The sequence below is a fragment of the Pristiophorus japonicus genome, chromosome 2, assembly GCF_044704955.1.
Source record: "Pristiophorus japonicus isolate sPriJap1 chromosome 2, sPriJap1.hap1, whole genome shotgun sequence".
NCBI classification, from domain to species: domain Eukaryota; kingdom Metazoa; phylum Chordata; class Chondrichthyes; family Pristiophoridae; genus Pristiophorus; species Pristiophorus japonicus.
Genome location: NC_091978.1, coordinates 348078049 through 348105751, shown reverse-complemented (window position 1 = coordinate 348105751; position 27703 = coordinate 348078049). Strand labels below are relative to the sequence as shown.

At 43.8% G+C, this 27703-nt stretch overlaps 2 protein-coding genes across 4 annotated transcripts in view; one reads left to right on the top strand and one right to left on the bottom strand.

Moving 5' to 3' along the window:
* Nucleotides 1–21579, bottom strand: part of LOC139234884 (limbin-like) — a 260436-nt gene extending 238857 nt beyond the window's left edge. Inside the window, exons 1-4 of one of the 2 annotated variants that reach the window (XM_070865720.1) lie at nucleotides 20994–21579; nucleotides 20708–20795; nucleotides 9129–9289; nucleotides 2670–2735 (exon numbers count right to left, since the gene is read on the bottom strand). In XM_070865720.1, coding sequence (XP_070721821.1) covers nucleotides 2670–2735; nucleotides 9129–9289; nucleotides 20708–20795; nucleotides 20994–21320 — 642 coding nt within the window. In that variant the 5' untranslated portion in view covers nucleotides 21321–21579. The remainder of the gene's footprint in view (nucleotides 1–2669; nucleotides 2736–9128; nucleotides 9290–20707; nucleotides 20796–20993) is intronic. The other variant, XM_070865730.1, reaches the window with a different exon arrangement.
* Nucleotides 21580–21880: 301 nt separating this feature from the next.
* The window catches only part of LOC139234877 (evC complex member EVC-like), a 65536-nt gene continuing 59713 nt past the window's right edge, over nucleotides 21881–27703 (top strand). For both annotated transcript variants that reach the window (XM_070865707.1, XM_070865695.1), the window contains exons 1-2: nucleotides 21881–22417; nucleotides 22594–22713. In XM_070865707.1, coding sequence (XP_070721808.1) covers nucleotides 22241–22417; nucleotides 22594–22713 — 297 coding nt within the window. In that variant the 5' untranslated portion in view covers nucleotides 21881–22240. The remainder of the gene's footprint in view (nucleotides 22418–22593; nucleotides 22714–27703) is intronic.

The following is a 27703-nucleotide window of genomic DNA, read 5'->3' as shown; positions in this document are numbered from 1 at the left end:
GTATTTGGACTTTCAGAAGGCTTTTGACAAGGTCCCACACAAGAGATTGGTGTGCAAAATTAAAGCAAATGGTCTAGTGGGTAATCTACTGACATGGATAGAGAACTGGTTGGCAGACAGGAAGCAGAGAGTCGGGATAAACGGTCCTTTTCAGAATGGCAGGTAGTGACTAATGGGGTACCACAGGGCTCAGTGCTGGGACCCCAGCCATTTACAATATACATTAATGATTTAGATGAAGGAATTGAATATAATATCTCCAAGTTTGCAGATGACACTAAGCTGGGTGGCGGTGTGAGCTGTGAGGAGGACGCTAAGAGGCTGCAAGGTGACTTGGACAGGTTAGGTGAGTGGGCAATTGCATGGCAGATGCAGTATAATGTGGATAATGTTAGGTTATCCACTTTGGTGGCAAAAATACAAAAGCAGAATTTTATCTTAATGGCGGCAGATTAGGAAAAGGGGAGGTGGAATGTGACCTGGGCGTCATGGTACATCAGTCATTGAAAGTTGACATACAGGTACAGCAGGCGGTGAAGAAGACATATGGTATGTTGGCTTCATAGCTAGGGGATTTGAGTATAGGAGCAGGGAGGTCTTACTGCAGTTGTACAGGGCCTTGTTGAGGCCTCACCTGGAATATTGTGTTCAGTTTTGGTCTCCTAATCTGAGGAAGGACGTTCTTGCTATTGAGGGAGCGCAGCAAAGGTTCACCATACTGATTCCAGGGATGGCAGGACTGACATATGAGGATAGACTGGATCGACTGGACCTGTATTCACTGGAGTTTAGAAGGATGAGAGGGGATCTCATAGAAACATAGAAAATTCTGACGGGACTGGACAGGTTAGATGCAGGAAGAATGTTCCCGATGCTGGGAAAGTCCAGAACTAGGGGACACAGTCTAAGGATAAGGGGTAAGCCATTTGGGACTGAGATGAGGAGAAACTTCTTCACTCAGCATTGTTAACCTGTGGAATTCTTTACTGCAGAGAGTTGTTGATGCCAGTTCATTGGATATATTCAAGAGGAAGTTAGATATGGCCCTTACGGCTAAAGGGATCAAGGGGTATGGAGAGAAAGCAGGTAAGGGGTACTGAGGGAATGATCAGCCATGATCTTATTGAATGATGGTGCAGGTTCGAAGGGCCGAATGGCCTACTCCTGCACCTATTTTCTATGTTTCTATGTTTCTACGTTTCTACAAAATATACTTCAATTTAAGTGGCAAAGCTTCATCAGAATTACTTGTTCTCTTTCAGGCACTGAAAGACCAGTTGAGTATTTCCACTGTTACTGTTTCTATTTCAGATTTCCAGTATTCCATTTTAATTTTAGGGTCCAAGATCACCCCAACCTCTGTCGTTGAGCTGCAGTATGCAGACGATGTCTGCGTCTGCGCACATTCTGAAGCTGAATTCCAAGATACATTCGATGTATTCACCGAGGCATATGAAAGCATGGGCCTTACGCTTAACATCCGTAAGACAAAGGTCCTCCACCAGCCTGTCCTCGCTGCACAGCACTACCCTCCAGTCAACAAGATTCACGGCGCAGCCCTCGACAACCTGGACCACTTCCCATACCTCGGGAGCCTTTTATCAACAAAGGCAGACATTGATGTGGAGTTTCAACATCGCCTCTAGTGTGCCAGTGCAGCCTTTGGCCGCCTGAGGAAAAGAGTGTTCGAAGACCAGGCCCTCAAATCTACCACCAAGCTCATGGTCTACAGGGCTATAGAAACACCAGCCCTCCTGTATGCATCAGAGGCACGGACGATGTACAGAAGACACCTCAAGTCATTGGAGATATATCACCAACGATATCTCCTCAAGATCCTGCAAATCCCCTGGGAGGACAGGCGCACCAACATCAGTGTCCTAGCCCAGGCTAACATCCCCAGCATCGAAGCACTGACCACACTCGATCAGCTTCGCTGGGCAGGCCACATAGCTCGCATGCCAGACACGAGGCTCCCTATGCAATTGCTCTATGTGAAGCTCCCTCATGGCAAACGAGCCAAAGGTGGGCAGCATAAACGTTACAAGGACACCCTCAAAGCCTCCCTGGTAAAGTGCGACATCACCACTGACACGTGGGAGTCCCTGGCCGAAGACCGCCCTAGGTGGAGAAAGAGCATCTGGGAGGGCGTTGAGCTCTTCGAATCTCAACGCCGCGAGCGTGAAGAGGTCAGGTGCAGGCAGCGAAAGGAACGTGCAGCAAATCAGTCCCACCCCCACTTCCCTCGACGAATGTCTGTCCCACCTGTGACAGGGTCTGTGGCTCTCGCACTGGACTGTTCAGCCACCAAAGGACTCACTTTAGGAGTGGAAGCAAGTCTTCCTTGATTCCGAGGGACTGCCTCTGATGATGATAATGACAGAAAATAACAACATTCACCAACATTTTGATCATGCAACTTATTCTTAAGATTACACTTCCTTCGTCAACTGTGCACTCACCTCTCACACATTAACTTGTTTAACACTGTTTAAGCTGGAGGTTAGGCAGTCTCCTTAAACAGATTAATCCATTCTCCTTCCACTGTAGAGGCAAGTGTTTTGATCATTGGGATATTTAAAGGCAGCACACGGCAAATATAATTGCTGTTCACTACAGTAGCCTATCTAATGGTACAGAAGATACCATGATTGTAGCAGGAAACTTACCTCAGCACATTTCTGAAAAGTCAAGTTGAAAGCTGAAGAACCTGCAGTCCGTTCCATGCTTCTGCTCTGTTGAAAATATAAGGTGCAACGTCACTGTGACAAGTAACAACAACAGCAGTTGTCTAAATACCACTACCAGGACCAGCCCCTAAGTCAGCTGCAAGCCTCTAGGTAGGGCTCAGTCCCTAGGACTCTATCATGTAAAAGCTTATTATGCAATCCAGTGCTCCCAATATGAGCCACGCTTGCCAGGAGCACAGGTCAGGAAAGCACAGATTCGTAGCCTGCAGACTAAGCCACATTCTCTATATACTCTGAATCTGTCTTATGTTTGAAAATCAAAATGAAAAAAATAGAAATTCTTGAGCAGTTTTCATTCTCATGGTACAAAGCAGTGATTTAAAACACTCCTGTCTATATTTTAATGTTCCTTTAATGCAATTTTTAAATGCATCAAAATACTAATAACTTCTTTTCTAATTTTTCCTTGGACTTCAACTCCTGACTTTATTATTAAACCCAAAATTTCTCCAGCACATCACCGTTGAAGTAGGAAAGAGACTGTTTAGTATTGAATTTTAATTTTATAATCTGTATAGGTATTAGCAGTGGACACAAACCATTCAAATACTGAACGTCTGTTCCACTGCATAATATTCCCTACAGTAAATTAAATACTAAACCCATCGCTTGAGTCAGCTTTTAGCAGTATTGCAATTCCTTGGGATGCTTCTAGATGATATGCAACAATAAATTAGTAGCTTATTGTTTTAGGGTCGGAAATTCTATAGAAAAGGAGTTTTCAGTTTGTAATATCATAGTTGAATCCTGATAAAAGTACAACTCGTTTGTAGAAAGAGATGGGATCAGAATCTGTACAAAAGTAGAAGCACATTACACATTTTTACGAAATTAAACCAAAAACAGAAACCACTTCACAGGAAACATTAACACAAAAAGGATTAACATCAGAATTGTCTTGCTGTCTCCAGGTGAAATTTGGTACCCGCATTTTGTATTAAAATATTATGCTTTGATCAGGAATTATACAGAATAGGAGTGAACTGGAAGAGGCTCAGTGCACTGGAGTTGTGGGCATACGTTTGCTTGGAGTCAACTGTTATGAAACTTTTAAATAAGTTTTTTCTATTCTCAGTCATACCAACCCAAACAATGACTGCACTGCACAGGTCTGCAGCCTGACAGTCCTATCTTCCAAACTGAAGGAGAAGAGCATGGTTCCAGGAGGAGGGGTAAGATAGAACCATGAAAAATTCAACAAAGTATTTAGATGAACACCTCCTTGTCAGGGGGTGGTCGTTTGTCACCTCATCTGAGTGCTATCCACCAGCCCCCCACTCCCCGCCCCCCTCCCCCCAACATGCCACATCCAGTTACAATTAAGAAGAACAAAAGACCATAAGAAATATGAGCAGGAGTAGGCCCTACAGCCCCTCGAGCTTACGCCACCATTCAATAAGATCATGGCTGATCTTTGACCTCAGCTCTACGTTCCTGCCCTACCTGCATTTCCCTTGATTTTCCTAGAGTTCAAAAATCTATCTCAGCCTTGAATGCACTCACCGATTCAGCATCCGCAGCCCTTTGAGGTAGAGAATTCCAAATATTCACAACCCTCTGAACGAAAAAAATCCACATCTCAGTTTTAAATAGCCGAGTCCTCATCCTGAGACTATCGGCCCAAATTTCCCCAACCCTTTTTTCTGGCACCCTCACCCGAGGTGCGGCGCTTTTGTCTGCCTCCAAGCGAACCGAAAATTTTCCTCCCGATTCTGGCCATTCCCCAGCCTCTCCTCGGTGGTGGCGTAGCGTGGCCAGTGGATTGGAGGCGGAGCCAGACCCCGGCACTGAAAACTTAGCTGGGACCTCTGCACATGCGCGCTAGAGTATGCGCGCATGTGCAGTATCTCCTGGCAGCCCGAATCTGTGCGACGCTCTGCAGGCTGTGTGAGAGGGTCCAGAAGCACGCCGTCCCTAGCCCTGGCCGAATGGGCTCCCTCATCGGCGGCCCGCTGCGTTCCCTAAGGTAGAACTTCTATTTTTTATTTGTTATTTAATTGCCTATTACTTTTTGTGCTTTGTTTAATGCTTGGTGCAAATGTACTGCTTTGTTTAGTGCTTGGTGCTTTAAATGTATTTATGCTTCTTTAATGTTGTTGTGAAGGTGTTTAGTGCTTTGCAAGGTCCCCATCTCCCATCGCCCCCCAACCCCCCCCAAACCCCCCCCGCCACATCTCTGGCTGCCTGCGCTGATTTCTTAATTCACCGCAGGGTTTTTCAGAATGTACATTTACGCTGGCCTAAGTTAGTTTGGAGTAACTTTTAGCTGGCTAAACTGGCTTAAATGGCCAAAACAGGCATAAGTGGCTGATAAAGCCCCCTTCTGAAAAAAGAACTGAACTAAAAAAAAACTAACTAACTCACTTACACTGGAGCAACTTAAATGGGGAGAATTGCGATTTTTAAGTTACTCCAAAAAGAATTTAGTTGTTCCAAAAAAAAAACAGAGCAATTCCTGGGGGAAACTTGGGCCCAATGCTCCCTAGTTACAGACTCTTCAGCCAGGAGAAACAATCCCAGGGTACTTAAAGAAGTGGCCCTGGAAATAGTGGATGCATTGGTGATAATTTTGCAGCAGTCTATCGACTCTGGATCAGTTCCCACGGACTGGAGGGTTGCTAATGTAACACCACTTTTTAAAAAAGGAGAGAGAGAAAATGGGTAATTAGTCTGACATCAGTAGTGGGGAAAATATTGGAATCAATCATTAAGGATGAAATAACGTTGGAAAGCAGTGATAGGATTGGTCCAAGTCAGCATGGATTTATGAAAGGAAAATCATGCTTGACAAATCTTCTGGAATTTTTTGAGGATGTAACTAGTAGAGTGGACAAGGGAGACCCAATGGATGTGGTGTATTTGGACTTTCAAAAGGCTTTTGACAAGGTCCCACACAAGAGATTGGTGTGCAAAATCAAAGCACATGGTATTTGGGGGTAATACACTGACGTGGATAGAGAACTGGTTGGCAGACAGGAAGCAGAGAGTCGGGATAAATGGCTCCTTTTCAGAATGGCAGGCAGTGACTAGTGGAGTGCCGCAGGGCTCGGTGCTGGGACCCCAGCTCTTTACAATATATATTAATGATTTAGATGATGGAATTGAGTGTAATATCTCCAAGTTTGCAGATGACACTAAACTGGGTGGCGGTGTGAGCTGTGAGGAGGACGCGAAGAGGCTGCAGGGTGACTTAGACAGGTTAGGCGAATGGGCAAATACATGGCAGATGCAGGATAATGTGGATAAATGTGAGTTTATGGGGGCAAAACAACGAAGGTAGAATATTATCTGAATGGCGGCAGATTAGGAAAAGGGGAGGTGCAACGGGACCTTGGTGTCTTGGTTCATCAGTCCTTGAAAGCTGGCATGCAGGTACAGCAGGCGGTGAAGGTGGCAAATGGTATGTTGGCCTTCATAGCAAGGGGATTTGAGTATAGGAGCAGGGAAGTCTTACTGCAGTTGTACAGGGCCTTGGTGAGGCCCCACCTGGAATATTGTGTTCAGTTTTGGTCTCCTAATCTGAGGAAGGACATTCTTGCTATTGAGGGAGTGCAGCGAAGGTTCACCATACTGATTCCAGGGATGGCAGGACTGACATATGAGGAGAGACTGGATCGACTGGGCCTGTATTCACTGGAGTTTAGAAGGATGAGAGGGGATCTCATAGAAACATATAAAATTCTGATGGGACTGGACAGGTTAGATGCGGGAAGAATGTTCCCGATGTTGGGGAAGTCCAGAACCAGGGGACACAGTCTTAGGATAAGGGGCAGGCCATTTAGGGCTGAGATGAGGAGAAACTTCTTCACTCAGAGAATTGTTAACCTGTGGAATTCCCTGCCACAGAGAGTTGTTGATGCCAGTTCATTGGATATATTCAAGAGGGAGTCAGATATGGCCCTTACGGATAAAGGGATCAAGGGGTATGGAGAGAAAGCAGGAAAGGGGTACTGAAGGAACGATCAGCCATGATCTTATTGAATGGTGGTGCAGGCTCGAAGGGCCGAATGGCCTACTCCTGCACCTATTTTCTATGTTTCTATGCAGCATCTATCCTGTCAATCCCCCTCAGAATCTTAGAAGAAGGAACTACTATGAGGATGCTTAAAACAATGAAACTGAGGGAGTATCCTGTAACAAGTGGTCAGGAAAATCTTATACACATCAAAATCTCTAACAAATAAAAGTTAGAACATAGCAAATGCAGAATTTGGGAGGGGGAACTATTTGTTACTTCAGTGCTGCCTGTTTGAGGAATGGATGATTTTACCATCAAACATGCAGATTATTTGGTTTATTTTCAACATGTGCTGTGGTATTTTATGATTCTATTAAATATGCTGCGATTTTTTGGGGGGTTGTGTTTTAAAACTGCAAATTTGATTTTTCCTACTTTCTCATTGTATCCCTAGTTTTAGTTAAACAATTAAGGATTAGATTCTGCGTTGCAGCCAATCTTTTCGGGACAGATGGACTGCCAGATGTGACAGTCGGCTTGTCATGTTTATCGCTGTACCACATACGGCCTGAGAAGCAAGGTCAGCCTGCAGGTGGGAGGAATGGACAGCTGTCATCTGTTCAGTCTGGCCATAACTAGAATGTGGGTTAGCCTATTTATAAGTGTGTGTGGAGCTCTACTCACCTGATTTTGAATGCCAGTAAACTCCTTGAAGTTAGGGCTGTTATGGCAGTTAGTTTTTCCTCACATTAAAAACTTGAAGGCAATTCAGTGAGCTAATGCTGTGTGAGTCTCTCCTACGCAATCTAAAGTAACTTATATGAAACAAAATCATACAAAGATCACTGCAGTCCAATAGGCTCATTAGTACCCATGCAAGTCCTCCGAACCAATGTGGCTACTTAGGGGGCGAAATTCAGTAGCACTCGGTGGGGTGGGACACCCTGCGAAATTGGCAGAGAAAGACCCGATTGGTAAGTCAGCAAAAAAAAATGGCGGAACGCACCACCCCATTATTTTTGCCCTGCAAGCGGAGTGTGGCACGGTTCGCAACCCACGTGGCTGGCACAGACATCGCCCGCGGCAGCCTCACGGGGCGCTACCCAATTTCCGCTCCGGGGCAAAAACGGGGCTCTGCGCATGGCAATGACGTCATCGTCACCGGTGCAGCAACCTGGGGCACGACCCGTTTGCCTCTCCGCTAACTCCCGCACAATTTCGCAGGAGGCGATAGCCAACCCCACCTCATGGGCGAATAATCTTTTGAGCGAACAGGAGGGGCAAACAATGCGAATTTCGCCCCCTTAATGTTTTACATTAGTCATCTCTCAAACCCAAGGAGAAGTTCTGGACAGGAAAGCTTTCAAAGTTTTATTTCTGTTGTTAAATATCAAGTTTGATTAATCATTTTTAATGGAATCACCAAGATGAGAGATTTCATCTGATAATACTTTTTTTAAATAACTCAGTGGCTGATGGAATGTTGGGCATTATACTGCCTAAATCTCTCCGTATCTCCACTTCTCTCTCCTCCTTTAAGACACTCCTTAAAGCCTAGCTCTTGTTACTTGTCCTAATATTTCCTTCTTTTGCTGTCGGTGTCAAATTTTGTCTGATTAAACTCTTGTGAAGCACCTTGGGACATTTTACTACGTTAAAGGTGCTATCACACCACTATATAAATGCAAGTTGGTGTTATGCATTCAGGTCTAAATACATACGACAAAGGAAAGCTAATTATTTTAATGCTCAGCCACTTAGTAATTTAGAAAAAATGTTTTCAGCAGGAGAAATTGCCACCTGGGAAAAAAATTATTAATCCAGTTTGATAATTGAAAATAGAAATGCAATTAATTGGAACAGAAAATATTAGGGGGCCGAAATTCCCCCTTTTTATAGCCCCGTTAGCGCCTCCGGGGAAATTGCCCCGGAGGTTTGGGAGGCACTGTTCCGATAGCGGCGTGCCCCAATGTGCAACCGGCAATGACACTGGAAGAGCAGCGAATCAGGTCGGGACCTGTTTATGCTGGATCCAGACCGGTAGTTGAAGTTTCCTGAGGTCTTTGTTGGGGGCACAGTTTCTAATATACCTGGGCACCAAACAGCAGGAGTGGGGGGCCAACTGGAGCTTCAGGTCAGGATTGTGCTCTGGACATCCAAAATAAAAGGCATTTTTCCCCCCAACGAGTTATTTCAATGTAACCCTCTTAGACATGTGGGTTCTTTCCAGGGGATGAGGGCCAAGTATTCCCCCCAGAACCAGCACTTTTGCTGCAATTTGAGAGCTGTGAGACAAGGCAGGCTACCCTAGATGTATCCCCAGTGACAGGACCACTCACAAGGTCAAGTTAAGGGACCTCCCCCTGATCTCTGAACATCGGGGGATTTTCAACCCATTGATATAATATTGTTGTACTGACCTTTGGTGGGGACGGTGTTGATCCCCCTTTTATTAGGGACTCAATTGGTTTGGTCCAATGCACAAGTGAGAAGATCATTGACCGGCTCCACATGCTGCCAGAGGCTGCTGAAGACAGAGGATGGTACTGGTGTTTCTGTGACATGATCTTTAACTCTGTAACTGAACGAATAGATCATTGTAGATGCAACATGCAGCAATAAATCCCTCCGACACCAGATTTAGATTACGTACTGATTAATTAATCCTTTAATCTGGCAAAATATAACTACATCAAATTGATTTGCCGTTGAATAAGTTGTTCCAGTTAGATTGCAATACTGTACATTGGGTTCCCAGCCATTAGAGGACACTCAATGGATAGCTGAACAGCAGTGCTTCTATTTCATAGAGGAGATGATGTTGAACTGAGGAATTATCTGGATTTTCGGCTTTTGGGATTTTTCGGCAAAAATGGTATTGATATGTGAAACTTACAGTTTTCGCTGTGCTACCATTTTTAGGCCGAACTTTCGGGTTTTACGGATGCGCCACATCTGTAAGGGGGCTGTTACACGAGGATTTGCGGCACAAAAACGCGACTTTCGGCAAATTTAGTCCGGGGCCGGGAGCGCTGCGAGAGAGGCCTTGGGAGGGGGGGTAAAAAAATTTCCCAAAAAATCCAAAAACATTTACAAGACCCTTAACTATCTAATCGCTGCAAAAATATTTTAAAATAAAAACTTTAACTTATCTTTTTTGCAGGTTTTCATATTTACCGCTGCTGGCAGGGCTGTGACCTGTCGCTATTCTGGGCGTGGCATACAGATCAGAAGAGAGCCGAAAGTTGGAGGCAAACGAAATCCGCGTCGACGCACCTCTCCCCAGCGGTACATGAAAGCGCCACTGCAAACAGGTACCCGAGGATCCCGTCTGGGCTTTGCGACCGGCTTTGCGGAGAGTCAAACTCCGTCGCAAACTTCTCGAAAATCCGGCCATACAAATGGAAACTGAACTCATATAGTGCACACCTATAGATATTCTGTCATGAAATTCTCATCCTTGTTTACAAATCCCTCTATGGCCTCCCTATCTCTGTAATCTTCATCAACCTCATAACCCCAATATATCTGCGCTCCTCAAATTCTGCCCTTTTCAGCATCCCTGATTATAATCGCTCAATCATTGGTGGCCCAGCCTTCAGCTGCCTAGGCCCTAAGCTCTGGAACTCCTTCCCTAAACCTCTCTTCTTCTGTACCTCTCTTTCCTTCTTTAATACACTCCTTAAAACCTGAAGGGATTAAAAATCATTAGTATTTCTAAAAAGTTTGTGGCTAAGTTTAAGCTGAGCATGGGACCATAATATATAACTCTCGAGAAGTGAGTATTTGGCAGATGTCCTAGAGTAAACAGAATTACACAGATAACGATACAAAGAAGAATTGAAACACACCAGCTTTGTCTGTCTATTAACAGAAGATTTAGTCAAGGACAAATATGTTTGGGAAGAAGTACTTTCACAGGAATTGCTTAACTGTAGAAAAGTAATGATGTAGCACGTAACTAATCAGATAAGAGGCGCATGGAAATGAAATTGTATGTACCAATGAAATTGTTGTAATTAGGCAAAGACTTGTGACGTGTTAGGGGAAACAACCAATGGAAAACTTCCGCGTATGTTTCATGATTTTGTATGTATTTTGAATGTATAAAAATAGCAGCCCCGAAGCTGCTCAGAGAGAATGGCTGGTTTGGGTCACCGAGTTACTGAACTCATGTAGAAGCTGTCTCTCCCTTGATCGAGTACTTTATAGTAAACGATTCTTTTCTCTGAAACAGGCCGTGTTGAGTGTCTTTGTAACACTCCACAACAACTGGCGTAGTCTGACAGGACGCACCCAGGCGAAAGACAAACGGGCGTTTGCAGACCATCACGAGTGAGTATATTTTAAATCCCACTCATAAATCCGATGTAAAACGTGTCAGTCGCCTGGGGTGTCCGAACTTGTAAGAAGGGTCTGTTGTGGTGTAAAAGACTTGGGGGTAATTTAAATGTGTTGTATATACATCACTATATAAGTCAAAGTGAGAAACTGATAGTGGTTGCAAACTCTAGATTTGAGGACCAGATTAGGGAGGCAATCAATATTGTTAGTCCAGCCGGACGTTAGAGGTGTCCAAGGGCTTGGAGACAGTTCACAGAATCCGGTGGAAGGGGTAGACGGCCCAAACGTGAGATGGCATGCAAGGATCTGTTGGATTGGGGACCAAACGGGTCACGGAGTAGATACTTTGCGAATGACCATAAGAAATTAATAATGACTATATTAAGTGATGGGTAGGTTCCTAAAATAGAGCCTGCCAGAAATTATGGTGGGAGAAACAGAAAAATAAGAAAACAGCCAAAACAGGATTAATGGTAATAAGTCAGTGCCTACAATTACGGAGGTTAAGAGTAGAAGTGAGTAGTTTGAGAATGACGCCCACCGGACAGTTGGGACAGAGACTGACGAAGAAAAACAAGGGAACCAGAAAATAAATTGTTGAACAAAAGAGAAAATAAAACCGACACAGAAGCTTCAGCTTTTATGCCTAGAAAGAGAAAGTTAAGCTTTGTTGAATGAAAAGATGGTGTGAATGTCCTTCCTTAAATGAAAGTGTTTGTGTGGAAGTTTTTTTGACTGCGGAATATTTGAGGTGGGAGTTAATGAATTTTTCATTTGTCTGAAAGCCTGTCTTTTAAAAGAAAAATCTGTATGTTTGTTTTAGCTCCACCCACTTTTTCAGACAGAAAGCTGAAAGTTTTTATAACCCTTTGTAGTACTGTCCTAGATGTGGGAAGTTTTAAGAAGTTGAATAAGTTGAATCATGTACCTAGAATTGAATTACATTTTAAATTAGAAACTCAGGTGCGGATTTATTTTAATTATGATTTACAGAACAATGAAATGCACAAAGGATGGATTTGTTTAAAAAAATATAAAAACTTCAGCCTTGCTAAAAAAAATTTTTTTAAAAGCAACACACTCACTTACATGTCAAAAGAAAACTTAAAAGTTGATTACATTGGGTTGAAAGATACTAAATGCCTTTTTTTTTTTAAAGCCTGCGTGGGTTTCTCGAGGTTATAAGCTGGGGGAAGCACTGCCCTCAATTCCCTTTGTGTAGAATCTTATTTTAAATGACGTGAAAGCTTCTAGCTCAGTAAAAGAGATTTAAATACAAGATTGGCAGTACAGTATTTGAATTGGGATTCTGAGATATTTTAGGTGATTCTCCTTGATAAACATTTTGGTTTTATTGGAAAATCTTGAGTTTGGAAACCTTTTGAAAAGAAATAATATTAAACAGTTTAGGGGGGAAAAAACTAAAAAGTTTGGAAACAATCTAAAATGCAATTTTCTTTGATGAGAGACAGAAATGCCATTTAGGGGAAATGAGATAAAATATGGAAGTAACCTTGGAAATGATTTGCGAGAACTTGAATTGCGAGCACTTGTATGTTAAGATAGTTTATAAATATCACTTGTTTTTGAATGCAGGAAACCAGGCAATCCTGGCCAGAATTACTACCTACGATACTAATGAGGTTACGCGCCACACCACATCGAACAACAGGATTAACCCGCTATGAGCTAATGACTGGGCAAGCAATGAAGTTACCCGAGGGGATAGTTACAGGAGGGGCAGAATTAGTACCATTATGAGATAGAATCAGGAAGTATGTGATGGAATTGAGTAAGCAGCAGAAAGAGATGCAGCAGGAAGTAAAAGATAGGGAAGAGGATGAAGATAAAGGGACAAAACCTTTATCCGGTAGTGCCGGAGGTTGGAGCGAAGGTAATGGTTAGAGAATTACCAGGAAAACCTGGATTCGCCCCACAATGGAGTGGACCATATGAGGTAGTAATCAGTGGTGACACATATGCGTGTATAAATATGAAAGGTGGGGGCCGATGGAAACATTGGTCCCAGCTGAAAGAATATAAGGGTGCGGCTTATGGCGGAACCTAAGATACTCCCAGTAATCTACTCCTTGAAATACGCCTTAGAGTAGTGGAGGGATGCATTGATAGATGGATTTTTCGGGGGACTCGGATTAATATTTTCAATACTAGAGGTACTTGCCATAATGATATGGATCTGGGAAAGGTCACATGTCCGAAGAAATGGTGCAAATGATCCGGTCGAAGTAGAAATAGTAAGAATCTAACTGAAAACATGGAATATCCAGGATGTGTTTTATCAATAGAATGTATATAAACGTGATCACCACCGCCCTTATGATTCTACAAGGACAAGCTACAAGGCTGCCCCTAGGGGGCCCAGAAGCATATACCTCACCGGAGGGTACAACAACTATGTAAAGCAGACCCTGGGGGCGGCATCTGAGTGTCAGGAACATTTATCTTGAAGCCACAAGATGAGTGGGTAACAAAATGTTACCTGAACATTGTAAACCAAGGGAATTAACCTCGGGAAAGCGAGTGGTAGTTAAACCTGGAACAGAGGACCCAGACGGACACGGTCCTAGAGCCGTCCTCGTTAAAAGCGATAGAATGGATCACATGTCAGGAAGAGAGAAAGTGTTCAGGTCCAGCAGTGGTGATTTATTGTCAAAAACCTATAGTCACGACCCCAGAATCAACAACTCTACCACCAATTACTTGCCCCCTCCTTACTGTAGGTCCACCCGGCGGGTTGGTGACGAGATCGGAGGGAAGGTTGTTATTTGACAATGTGTAGCATGAAATGTTACCTGTGATCATAAATTTAACAGATCTATACCTGCCAGAAAAGTGTAGCCCCAAGACTAAAGCGTTGTACACACATTTGCTAGACACAATCCTGAGAAAAGCTAGTGATGCATCAGGAGCAAGGGATTATCACAAGCAGCTGAGACACAAAGGAGGAAGACAGAGGAGATCTATAGTAAATGACGTACTAACTGGAGTAAATACAGGGACCTCTCGAGTAAATGCACTAGATATACAGGCGATCCAAGCAGGGGTAAATAGTTTGAAGGGAACGATGGAGGTTCAAATAAGGAAACAGGCCGGGATAAGGATAGTGTCTTCAGAGTTAGGATCTAAAACATCCAAAATACTGCTAGAGGAAATATCCTTATTGGAAGGCCATGCATGAACAATTAACAAACTAAATAAGCAGGAACGAGAGGACAATGCCGAGGACAGGAAAAGAGAAACATGTCATGCCTATGGGGGATGGATGATTGGTCAGGTGTGACACAATATGGATCAGATACAAACTGGGTGAGTTCCAGATTGAATAAATAGCATCCAGTTGAAAGAAATGGCACAGCACACTGGGCCATTGGACGCCTGTATTCTGAAAGGAATGACTAGGGTGTATGCGGTTACAGGAGGATGTAAGGGGAAACAAATCCCTATGGTAGGGATAATACTAATGATCCCCATAACAAATCAAGGCTCATACCCGTATCCTCAATATGAAGTTGAAAACATAGAGATAATACAAGGGGAAGAGTACATCCGCCATTACCCGATGGACCAGTATGTGATCAAAAAGAATGGAAAGATGAGGGGAATATCTTTATCCGGGTGCCGGAGAGAAGGAAGTCTAACTATATGCCCTCACCCAGTGGGAGACGGGAGCAAAGATAGCTGCGGGTTTGACAATATTACGGAAGGATGTGTCATTGAAATAAGCCCTGCCCGAACCGAACCCACACATTACGCCTATCAAAGACAAGGAGAATATTGTGTGGTAACTAGCCTGGGAACTTACGATTACGGAGGCTTGACTTGTAACATTACAATGCCTAACTTTTGCTTTACTCCCAGAGTATCGGTGGCGGTGGGAAGAGCACACATGGCGTATATACACGCCAGGAAGAAAATGACATTAAATATAAGTGATGAGATTAAGCAAAATATTGATGATTACATGGAAGAGCAATTCCCCTGTTACCTGAAGATTTAACTAAGCTCAAAGGACCATTAAGAAATAACATTAAACGATATTATGGGCTAAAGGTTAAAGGCAAAGAACTGGTCAGTGAAATAAAGGATAACCTGAAAAACCTGCCTTGGTACTTGAGATGAACATTGAAATACATCCATGGATAAGGATCCTTTCACATACCCTTGTAGCAGTACAGATAGTAATAGCCTTGAGTTGGTTGATGTTATGTAACAAGTGCAAAAGACAGAAGAGGGATACCCAAGCAAAGCTACAAGCTAGGGATCAGGTCAAATTGTTGCAGAATGAATAGCTGATATGATTTGTGGGTGCTCCCAACCTATCGCCTAATCACCGAGACCGAGGCGGAGTACATGTGAATCAGACAAGGTGAATAATTGGTCACGTTGGGTTAGATTAACCATATGACCAAAGGGGGGATTGAAGGGGTTAAAAACATTAGTATTTCTAAAAAGTTTGTGGCTAAGCTTAAGCTGAGTGTGGGACCATAAAGTATAACTCTCGAGAAGGGAGTATTTGGCAGATGTCCTAGCATAGACAGAATTACACGAGATAATGATACAAAGAAGAATTGAAACACCCCAGCTTTGTCTGTCTATTAACAGAAGATTTAGTCAAGGACAAATAGGTCTGGGAAGAAGTACTTTCACAGGAATTGCATAACCGTAAAAAAGTAATGATGTAGCACGTAACTAATCAGATAAGTGGCGCACGGAAACGAAATAATGAAATTGTATGTACCAATGACATTGTTGTAACTAGGCGAAGACTTCTGATGTGTTAGGGGAAACAACCAATGGAAAACTTCCGCGCGTATGCTTCATGTATAAAAATAGTTGGGTCACCGCGTTAATGAACTCGTGTAGAAACTGTTTCTCCCTCGATCGAGTACTTTATAACAAACGATTCTTTTCTCCGAAACAGACCATGTTGAGTATCTTTGTAATACTCCAGAACAAAACCTCTCTCTTTGACCAAGCTTTTGGTCATCTGCCGTAATTTCGTCTTGTGTGGTTCGGTGTCACATTTTTGTCTTATAATACTCCTGTGAAGCGCCTTGGGACGTTTTACTCTGTTAAAGACGCTATATAAATACAAGTTGCTGTTGTTGTTGTGAAATGAAATTTTTTTTCAAAAAAAAGATATTTCTTTTAGATCAAGCATTGTTTCATTATGATAGCACTAAAGTGAAACAGGATATTTCCTTCCACAGCTCTAGGACTCAGTGGTATCAAAACACTAAAACAGATCAGGACCGACGCACAACATCGGCAGGCAGCTTGTCGACGAAGGTAATTTGCATTTTGGGCTGCATTTGGCTCATCGGCAGCGGCCCTCAGGTAGCCCCTGGAAGGTATGGGGAGAAGCGATCGGGAGGTGGGGGGGGGGGGGGGGGCGGGGGGGGGAGATCCAGAGGGGTGGGAGGCAACGATCGGGAGAGTGAGTCAATCGGGTGGGGGGTGAGCGCAGGTGGGGGAATGTGCTGGCTGGAATGTGGATCTTAGTACTATCCTGAAGTACCAGCCTAGATATTGTGCTTTTAATGTGGAGAACTTCACATCCTGGCTCCACATTCAGGAAAGTATATTTTAAAAACCTTCCTTGTTGGTTGTAGCCTTTAAGGACCATCTGTTAGGCCGCATGTTGGCCTGGTTTTTCTGAGTGCAGCTGGGGCTGGTGCCTCAGTGCAAACCAATTTTGCAGTGGGGGCCTCAAACAGGTGTGAGGGCCCTTATTTGCATATGCAAAGGGGTAACGTCTGTTTCGGGCGTGGGCACTGGAGGCCAATTTTCTGGCCTTTCATCATAGGCGGTCCCTCGAACGAGGATGACTTGCTTCCACACCAAAAGGAATGAGTTCACTGATGTTTCAATGGAGGACCTAATATTCCATTCTGGAATGAAAAGGGCGCCGAAAACTTACATTGTGATTCTGCGAGCTCCTCAGTGCTCGGCGTGGCGCAGCACAAGGGGTCGGGGCGGAGCCAGGTCCCGGCACTGAAAACAGTGCCGGGACCTCTGCACATGCGCACTAAAGCGTGCCCCCAAGGCTGCGTGGGAGGGGCCCGAAGCACGCCACCCCTAGCCCTGGCCGAATGGGCACCCGGGGCGAAGATCGGGTCTCGGGCCTCCCTCCCTCCCGTTCAGCTCCTGCTGCCCCCCTCCTCCTGTTCAGCTCCCACTTCCCCCTCCTCTCTCCCTCCCTCCTGTTCGACTCCCGCTCTGGTTCAGCTCCCGCTCCCCACCCCCTCCCTCCCTCCCGTTCAGCCATTCCCCCTCCTCACCCCTCCTCTCCCCCTCCACATCGGCAGTGGGGCCCGCCCGGCATCTTGCTAGGGGCGGGCCCCACCCGAAGTCTTCAGCAGCCCGGCTTCTACGTCCTCAGCGGGGCCCGCCCACCCAGCATCTTGCTGGGGGCGGGCCCCGCCCGAAGTCTTCGGCGCGGCCAGACATCTACGTCATCGTCGGCGGGGCCCGTTAAGCCTCCCTCTTCCCCCCCCCCCACCTCTTCCCCCTCTACTCCCTCCCTCCCCCTCTCTCTCCCTCCCCCCTCCTCTCCCCTCCCCCTTCTCCTCTCCCCTCCCTCCCTCCCCCCTCACTGTCAGAAACACAGAGAGACACTGACAGAGAGAGAGAGAGAGAGAGAGAGAGAGAGAGAGAGAGAGAGAGAGAGAGAGAGAGAAAGAGAGAGACACTGACCGAGAGAGAGAGAGAGAGACTGACCGAGAGAGAGAGAGAGAGCGAGAGAGAGAGACACTGACAGAGAGTGACACACACACTGGGAGGGCCTCGTCCCAGCACACTCTGTTGGAGGTTCTCCCGGTGCTGCAGTCGGTGAGTAGAAACTTAATTTTTTATTTATTGATTGATTTTTTTTATTTTTTATTTTTTTTTTGATTGATTTATTGGTTGATTTATTGATTTATTTATCATTTATTATTGATGATGGCTCTTTATTTGTAAAAGTGAAGTGTTTAATGTTTGTAAACCCCCTTCCCCCTCCCCCCCATCTCTCGTTCCCTATGCCTGATTTATAAGTATAGGCAAGGTTTTTCTGAGCGTACAAAAATCTACACTTACTCCATTCTACGTTAGTTTGGAATAAGTTTTCTCTGCCTAAACTTGCAAAACAGGTGTAAGTGGCTGGACACGCCCTCTTTTGAAAAAAAAATCTGTTCTAAAATGAAACTATTCTAACTCACTAGAACTGGAGCAAACTAAATGCCGAGAATTGCAAATACTAAGATGCTCCATTCTAAACTAGTTGCTCCAAAAAAATAGGAGCAACTTAGGCCAATACTTGAGCCCATAGGAACTCAGCAACCAATTTGCCTCACAGCAAGGTCCCAGAAACAGCAATGTGATAATGACCAGATAATCTGCTTTAGTGATGTTGGTTGAGGGATAAATATTCACCAGAACACGAGGGAGAACTCCCTGCTCTTCTTAGAAATAGGGCCATGGGATCTTGTACATCCACCGAAAGGGTAGATGGAGCCTCGGTTTAACGTTTCATTCGAAAGACGGCACCTCCGACAGTGCAGCACTCCCTCATTACTGCACTGCAGTGTCAGCCTAGATGTTGTGCTCAAATATCAAACATAAAGCCAACAGTTGCAGGCAAGATCAGGTAATAAACAATAATTGCCAAACCAATTTGCTAAACTCAACCAAATAAAAACAAAGCACAAGCAACAAACAAACCAAGTGGAGATCATTGCAGATGTGTTGACAAAGCCACTGACAGAAATATGTAGGGATCCTTCAAGAAAGGCACCATCAGAAAACTGGTGAGCAATGAACATAGTGCACTTATTTAAAAGGAATTTAGGAAGGACCTGGGTACTGTGGACCAGTTAGTCTGACATCAGTACTGGAGAGAATTCTAGAATCAATTGTTAATGAGGTGCGCTCATCAACTTTTCAACAAGTTTTCCCCTCTGCAGGAAACAGCATTCAGATTCTTGACTTCTACCTGCTATTCTCTGCTCCCCCTCCCCTTGCTTTGCTCAGTATCATGGGATCTGTTCTTCCCGTTACCAATTCTAGTGGAGGGATTACAGCTGAAATATGAATGTGTCCTTTCTCTTTACAGATGCTGGCTGTGTTTCCCAATATTTGTTTCATTATCAGCAATTTCATTTTTTTCTTTTTATCATTGAGCTGAAATCAATCTCAATATCGAGATGAACTCAAGGAAACACATTTGGCACCTCAAACTAGATCTTTTTTGTCCTTTCTATACCTTAAAGTATATTTTGAATTATTGAATTTAATTGTGACTATTTTCCATTATAGACAGCTAAAACATTAATGTTCATCGTCCATATACTGATGGACTTGCTCCAAAATTAGCTCACGTGCACAGAAATCATTGGTTGGAATCTTATACCATGATCATGCAAATAGCTTTTCTACTGTGTTCCATCCTAGTACAGTGCTGTCATGGCAGCTCGTACTTAATTCAATAATAAAATAATGACTTGCTCTTTATGTCCAAACATTTCCATCATAATTACAGTGCATGTGGCACGAAGGTTACTTCCTAAATCTAGTTTTATTCTTCTCACTATGACAAACCTATATTTAAGTTTAAACATTGTGCCTCCTGGACAGGCACAGCCTTAGAACAAAAGATTATTGACTGTGAAATAATAGAGTCCAGGGCCAAGCATAGTAATCTGATCAAGGTGCTGAAATAATAATCTCAGTCAATAATGGATTTCTTGCTGATTTTTTTTGCATAGAGAATTGATTGGTGGCAATTTTATTTGTTGGAGATCTATTACTTTCCAGGTGATTACACAGGGGTAATTCACATCAATACATCTTCTACTCTAAACAGTGATAGTCAGGTTTCTGCGCATTGCAATGTATCTTTTTCCTGCTCTCTCACCCTCTCCAAATGTTTAATCAACAACTGCATTTACATCGTGCTCCTTATAGAAAAGAATGTCTCAGTTTAACACACATCAAAGGAAGGATGTGAGAGAATTCAGTTTTAACATGAATTCAAATTTCCCATTTATGGAGCCCATGTGCCTAAAACAGATTCAATTTAAGAAGTTAAGTATGTGCAAATAAACAAAAAAAAACTTCATAGTAAGAACTTGAGTCAAATATGTTTAACTATTAGTACAAGGAACTATTGTTTCTGAAGTTTGTCAGTCTAAACAATTGGTCTGACTGCATGTTTTCTATCGGTCGGTCTCTGTGCATGTTTTTGCCTAGATCTATCATCGATATCAGGGTCTAAAGCAATTGCCAGGCTTGATTCTTGTTATTTTTTTGAATACAGTGGGATTCTACCAAAATGCAGTTAACAGATCCTATGCAGTATTTGAGATAAAATAACACATCACAGATCAATGCATGTTTAAAACAGAAACTCTGTGACGGAATACCAATGTCATACTAAAATGATGTTTAATCTTCTGTTTACAGTTTGTAAGGGTGAATTACTTCCTTCACATTAAAGAATTTATATTTTCGTCTAGAGCCACAGATTATATCTGCTGGCACTTCTGTTGTCATTGGCAAAAAAAGTTCTACATCAGAATTAAATTCCAATTATGTACTAGGCAAAAGAGTAACTTAGTGACATAAAGTTCAGAAATACAATTACAGTTCCACCTACCTGAATGTGTGTCTGCAGCGTCATAAAGTATTAAACCTGAGGAACCCGCTATCAATTTGTGTTTTAGTGAGTCCTGATCTTCCAAACACTTCAAAATTAAAAGTGGAAATATATTAGTGTGAAACCAGTATGTAGTAGAGTATGAGACGTACTAACCAACTTTATAATAAGTTATTAAATATTAAGTGAAAAATGCTGGATGTAAAAAAAATCAAGACAACTATCACTCGTTTGTAACATGGAACACTTCATTTCCACGTTTACATTTTCTAAAATTTGCACTCACATTTATAACAGCATCGCCACCTTTCACAATCAAATCTTGATTCTGCCCCAGAACAGCGCACGCTGTTGTGTGGCCAATGTCGATGCCAACGAGTGGCACATCCAGATGTTTCCTGTACCCACATCCAAGGGGTCCGTTCTGCTGCTGCGGCAAATTGGGTGAACTTGTCAGACCTCCAAATTCTCGCAACTCCTTTCCAGCTCTTGTTCTCCCGTGCGACAATAACTTGAAAGTATCAGTCAGTGGATACGTGATATTTGCGATTGCTACAATATGCGCAGTGTGACTGAATGCGGTAAAGAGCAGTAGCGAGATACTGAATTTCATGATACTGAGACCACTGGGTACGTGCACATTGAGAGCCCTGGGCAATAGCACAAACCGGAGACATTCCCCAAACAGGAGCCAACTTGCTGTCTGGTTAATAGAGCGCAATAAAGCATCGCCTTGTATTCATTGGGGGAGGGGGTGAAGATGGAGCAGATGTTGGTGCAGGTCAGGCTTGCACCTTAGGCTGACTGTCTGGTTATCGTTCCTCGCTGTGAGTTAGACACAAAACTCAGCCACACACAATCCGCGCAGATCACTGCCATTGTCCGACTCGGGAGAAGCCATGTCCCGCCCTTCGCCCGCGCCGATAGGCCGGATTGACGAAAGCCGAATCCTGATTGGTTCAGATCTCTACTTTTTGTATGGCTCACTCAGCTGTCAGTCCGGGCCCCGCGGGCGGCGCCGGTACATGTAGTCCAGGAGCCCGAGGTTCCAGGCGCCTTGCTATTGGGTAAAAGCAGAAAGAACTACAACTCCCAGAGCCCTTTGCGGCACAGAGCACCCCGCTACGTTGAAAGTTGGGGAAACTTTTAGCAGAGTTGGGAATTTTCATTTGTGATTAAGGACATGAATCTCTTGGATTTTCTCCCTTTATTGGGGGGGGGAGGAATAAATTTGCTTGAAAAGGAACTCTCGATTTAAAAAAGCTTGGGAACAATCCGAATCTATTCTTAGCAGTCTTGGAATGACGTTGTCAGGAGCATAAAAACAAGACCACCCAGCAGGATCGTTCACTTTGATCCAATTTAAAAGACAAGCGGCGCGATTGGCGCCCAGTACCCAGTCAGGAGATAAATATCGTCGCAAAATAAGTTTGGGAAAATATTTTCCCTCATTCCCGTCACAGTTTTTTTCCAGATGTGCAACTGGCAGCGTTTCCGAGAGATTTGAAAGAAGGGCTTCCTTTGGACACTTGAATGGCTGTGAACGGACTGGACTCCTGTTTGGCGCGAGCGGTGCTCAGGGTCACTTCCAACCAGCTGCAGGTTAACCCCCCGTTACTGGCGGTCGCCGTGGTGCTGGGCTTTTTATTGGGAATCGCTGGCGGAGTCCTTCTCTACATCTTTGTGTTGGAATCAGCCTTGCACAGAAAGGTAAAACGAAACTGTTTTCCCTGCTTCGATTGGTGAATCTTAACTTTCTAAACTGCGAAGCAATAATAAATAGCATGAAATGCATGCTTCTGTTTCACTGCCTCCAAAATCTGACGCAGGAAGGGGAGGTTTGCCTTTTGTTATAAATCCCCGTTTACGTTTATTTCTCTTTTCAGGAAAATAGTGCAAATGGAATTGATGAAAATTCCGATTCTGAGGATAACCAGAGTTATAAAAGCAATGCTGAAGTAGTTGAAGAAAGAAGAGCTAAAGGTGGAGCTTCCCCTTTTCACCAAGTGGGTCGCAGTTGTTTTTCTTTTGTCCTTGTTCTAGAGAGGGACTCTTAGTTGTATCGTAGTTCCGGAATCAGAAGGATTGTGGGTTCAAGTCCCACTACAGAGACTTGAACACAAAAATTGAAGCTGGCACTCCAGTGCAGTACTGAGGGAATGCCATACAGGCGGAGGTGCCGTCTTTCGTATGAGATATTAAACCAAGGTCCCATCTACTTTCTCAGATGGACGTAAAAGATCCCATAGCACTATTTTGAAGAAGAGCAGGGGAGTTATCTCTGGAGTTCTGGTCAATATTTATCCCTCAATCAACATCACTAAAAGTAGATGATCTGGTCATTATCACATTGCTGTTTGAGGAAGCTTGCAGTGCACAAATTGGCTACCATGTTTCCTACATTCCAACAGTGACTACACTCCAAAAGTACTTCATTAGATGTAAAGCGCTTTGGGACATCCAGTGATTGTGAAAGGTGCTATATAAATGCAAGTCTTTGTTTTCTTTGAGCAACAGTGTGATCATCTTACTGTAATTCTGTCTAGCCATTTACAATCTGAAAAAGAGAGAAATGAAATTTGGAGAGCAGTTAAACTTTACCCAGTGTTAATAGTAATGACATTTGGAGACACCTTGGCAGCAGAATAATATATTGCGGATTACGTGGTAAAATGTGCCTGCGCTTGTAAAACAGCCTATTGTGCAACTCACCATGGGAAACACAATATGAGATCTGCTAGTATATAATTTATCAAAAATAATGGGTCCGATTTTCCTCACGAGGCCCCTACTGGGTGCCCAATATTTCAGAGTATTTGCAGGTGTATTGTGCCTGTAAGAATATGCTTCTGTTCCATTTTTCTCAGTTTTAAAATTCTCACTGGGCCTTCCACAGACCGGAGATTTACATTGCTTGGACGTAACACTGGCCTCCCAAGTGGCAGGGCCTTGCACTGGGATCGAGGAGAGGAAACAGGAGCATTTCTCCAGCTATGAGAGCCCTGTAGCGACATTCCTGGCTGTCAGCATTGAGGTTCTTCATCGACAACCCGGGGACCTGAGGCCCAAAGATCCCCCGAGGGAGAGGGGGAATACTTTAAATACCTTTGTCTTCTCCAGTCTGTAGAAGGTCTCAGCACAAGGCCCATTGAAATGTTTTTAATTGAGATTTATGTAATTTTATTGGGCAAGGGTATTAAGTGTTATGGAACCAAGACAGGTAGGTGAAGTTAAAATACAGATCAGCAATGATCTAATTGAATGGCAGAACAAGATTGAGGGGCTGAACGATCTACTCCTGTTTTTTTGGAGTGCCCCTCGATTTGGATGCCTTATAGGTGCATACTGAGGAAAGTGAGGCAATGGACTGGAGTCGCCCATCCCACCATGATTAGAATCCTGATGCTGGGTGTTCACCTACTGCAGACACAGGCCCAGATTTGTCACTGTGGGAAAGCCCCGGTATGCCCAAGGTAGTGTTGTAGGGCTAAAGTCAAAAACAACAACAACTTGTATTTATATAGCGCCTTTAACGCAGTCATCCCAAAGCGCTTCACAGGAGCATGGAACAAAAACAATTTAACACCAAGCCACATTAGGGCAGATGACCAAATGCTTGGTCAAAGAGGTAGGTTTTAAGGAGTGTCTTTAAAATGTGATGCAGTGGCTCTCTATTCCCATTTCCTCTTCACTAAGCCTGGGTTCTGAGCATTCCTTGGTGCAATGAAAAGGGAAATCTGCAGTAGTATCTCTACTGCACACAAACATCACAGTCCAGGTAGCAGATATTACAGATGCAAAACCATTTAAAAATGCTGAATGCTTCTGGGTTGAAGCCTTAAGCATATTCCAATCAGCAAAGTTCCCTTAAACAAACAACTAAACTCTGATTATTTTGATCCTTTGTTTACATAGCAACAATAAATTATTGTTGATGTGAAGTGACACAGCACCGCCACTAGCGAGAAGATATAATTACTGCATGACAAATTTACATAAGCAGCTAACATTATAAATGTAGACTTAGAAATTTATAATGGACATATAAAAATAAGGATAATATTTATGACTTTTAAAACGGTTATTGAATTACATCTGCACTCCCTGGTTCAACTGTCCCCAGCCTCTAAACCCATTTTACTTGAAGACTGGACTTGGTGTTGACTTTCGTGTGCCAAACCACAGGAGAGATTAAATATTATATGCCACATCCAAGCATTTTTTTATATATTCCTTCACAGGATGTGGGCGTCGCTGGCAAGGCCAGCATTTATTGCCCATCCCACATTGTCCTTGTGAAGGTGGTGATGAGCCACCTTCTTGAACCGCTGCAGTCCTTGTGGTGAAGGTGCTCCCACAGTGCTGAGTTTGTTGTAGCGGTTTGGCTTGCTAGGCCATTTAAGAGTCAACCACATTGCTGTGGGTTTGGGGTCACATATAGGCCAGACTGGGAAAGGACAGCAGATTTTCTTCCCTAAAGGACATTAGTGAACCAATCCATTATTTCCTGGTCACCATTACTGATACTAGCTTTTCATTCCATATTTATTTAATTAACTGAATTCAAATTCCCCAGCTGCCGTGGTGGGATTTGAACTCATTTTCCCAATCATTAGTCCAGGTCTCTGGATTACTAGTCCAGTAACATAACCACTATGCTACCATTTCCATAGAATCAATCATGAATGGTGGTGAATAATTAAGGAACTAACGGGAGGAGAAGGCTCCATGAACATTCCCATCCTCAATGATCGAGGAGCCCAGCACATGAGTGCAAAAGACGAGGCTGAAGTGTTTGTAATCATCTTCAGCCAGAAGTGCCAAGTGGATGATCCATTTCAGTCTACTCCTGAGTTCCCCACCATCACAGAAGCCAGTCTTCGGCAAATTCAATTCACTCCACGTGATATCAAGAAATGACTGAACGAACTAGATACAGCAAAGGCTATGGGCCCCAACAACATCTAAGCTTCCATGTTGAAGATGTGCTCCAGAACTAGCCTCACCTTTACCAAGCTATTCCAGTACATCTACAGCACTGGCATCCACCTGACAGAGTGAAAAATTTCCCAGGTATGACCTGTTAACAAAAAACCAATCTGGTCAATTACCGTCCAATCAGTCTACTCTCAATCATTGGCACATTGATGGAAAGGATCATTGACAGTGCTATCAAGCAGCACTTACTCACCAATAACCTGCTCACCGATGCTCAGTTTGGGTTCTGCCAGGACCACTCAGCTCCAGACGTCATTACAGCCTTGGTCCAAACATGGACAAAAGAGCTGAATTCCAGAGGTGAGGTGAGATGAGACTGACTGTCCTTGACATCAAGGCAGCATTTGATCAAGTGTAGCACTTCGGCAGAAAAAATAGAAAAGCAAATTATAATTTAAATGGAGAAAAGTTGCAAAGTGCTGCAAGACAGAGGGACCTGGGGTTCCTTGTGCATGAAACACAATAAGTTAGTATGCAGGTACAGCAAGTAATCAGGAAGGCAAATTGAATGTTGGCCTTTATTGCAAGGGGGATAGAGTATAAAAGCAGATAAGTCCTGCTACAACTGTACAGGGTATTGGTGAGGCCACACCTAGAGTACTGCATACAGTTTTGGTCTCCATATTTAAGGAAGATATACTTCCATTGGAGGCTGTTCAGAGAAGCTTCACTAGGATGATTCCGGAGTTAAGGGGTATTAAGCTCACAATAAAGGATAAAACTGAGTACTGTAAGAAATGAGCAAGTGTGACCTTAGCTCCTTTAATTAAACTCCAGAGCGCTGATACAGTGTGAGAGTTATATACCGTGCTGCCAAGGGATGTTGGGATCCCTTGGGACTCCAACAGGTAGGCCCTCTGGTGGTGGTGTGATACAGGTTGCCAAGGGTTACATACATAACAATGGGTTTGACTTATGAAGATAGGTTGGGCCTTTACTCATTGGAGTTCAGAAGAATGAGAGGTGATCTTATCAAAACATATAGCATACTGAGTGGGCTCGACAAGGTGGATGCAGAGAGGATATGTCCAATCATAGGAGAAACTAAAATTAGGGGGCATAGTCTCAGAATAAGGGGCCGCCCATTTAAAACTGAGATGAGAAGTAATTTCTTCTTGCAAATCTGTGGAATTCTCTGCCCCAGAGAGAAGTGGAGGCTGGGCCATTGAATATATTTAAGACGGATACAGACAGATTTTTGAGCGAGAAAAGAATAAAGGGTTATGGGGAGCAGGTAGCAAGGTGGAGCTGATTCCATGATTAGATCAGCCATGATGTTATTAAATGGCGGAGCAGGCTCGAGGAGCCAAATGGCCTACTCCTGCTCCTATTTCTTATGTTCTTATAAAGGAGCCCTAGTAAAACTGAAGTCAATGGGAATCAGGGGGGAAACTCTCCGGCCAGTGGACAGCTCCAAAAACACTCATGAAGCTCAACACCACCAGGGAAAAGCAGCCCGCTTTGTTGGCGCCCTATCCACCATCTTAAACATTAACTCCCTCCATCACTGGCGCAAAGTGGCTGCAGTGTGTACCACCGATAAAATGCACTGCAACAACTTGCCAAGGCTTCTTCAACAGCACTTCCCTAATCTGCGACCTCTACCACCTAGGGCAGCAGGCACATGGGAACACCACTACCTCCAAGTTCCCCTCCAAGTCACACACCATCCTGACTTGGAAATTTATCGCCATTCCATCGTCGCTGGGTTAAGATCCTGTAACTCCTTCCCTAGCAGAACGGTGGCATTACTTTCACTACACGGACGGCAGCAGTCCAAGAAGGCGGCTCACCACCACCTTCTCGAGCAATTAGGGATGGGCAATAAAGCGATGCCCGCATCCTGCAAATGAATTTTTAAAAAGGTAAATTGTCTTGTGTCTAGCACAGATCCTTCACACTATTTCAAGTGTTAAAAGTCTGGTTTCCTCTACCCGGGAGGTGTAAATTTAGAAATAATTATCAATCTCAAAACGTCCCTCACCAACTGCTATTAAC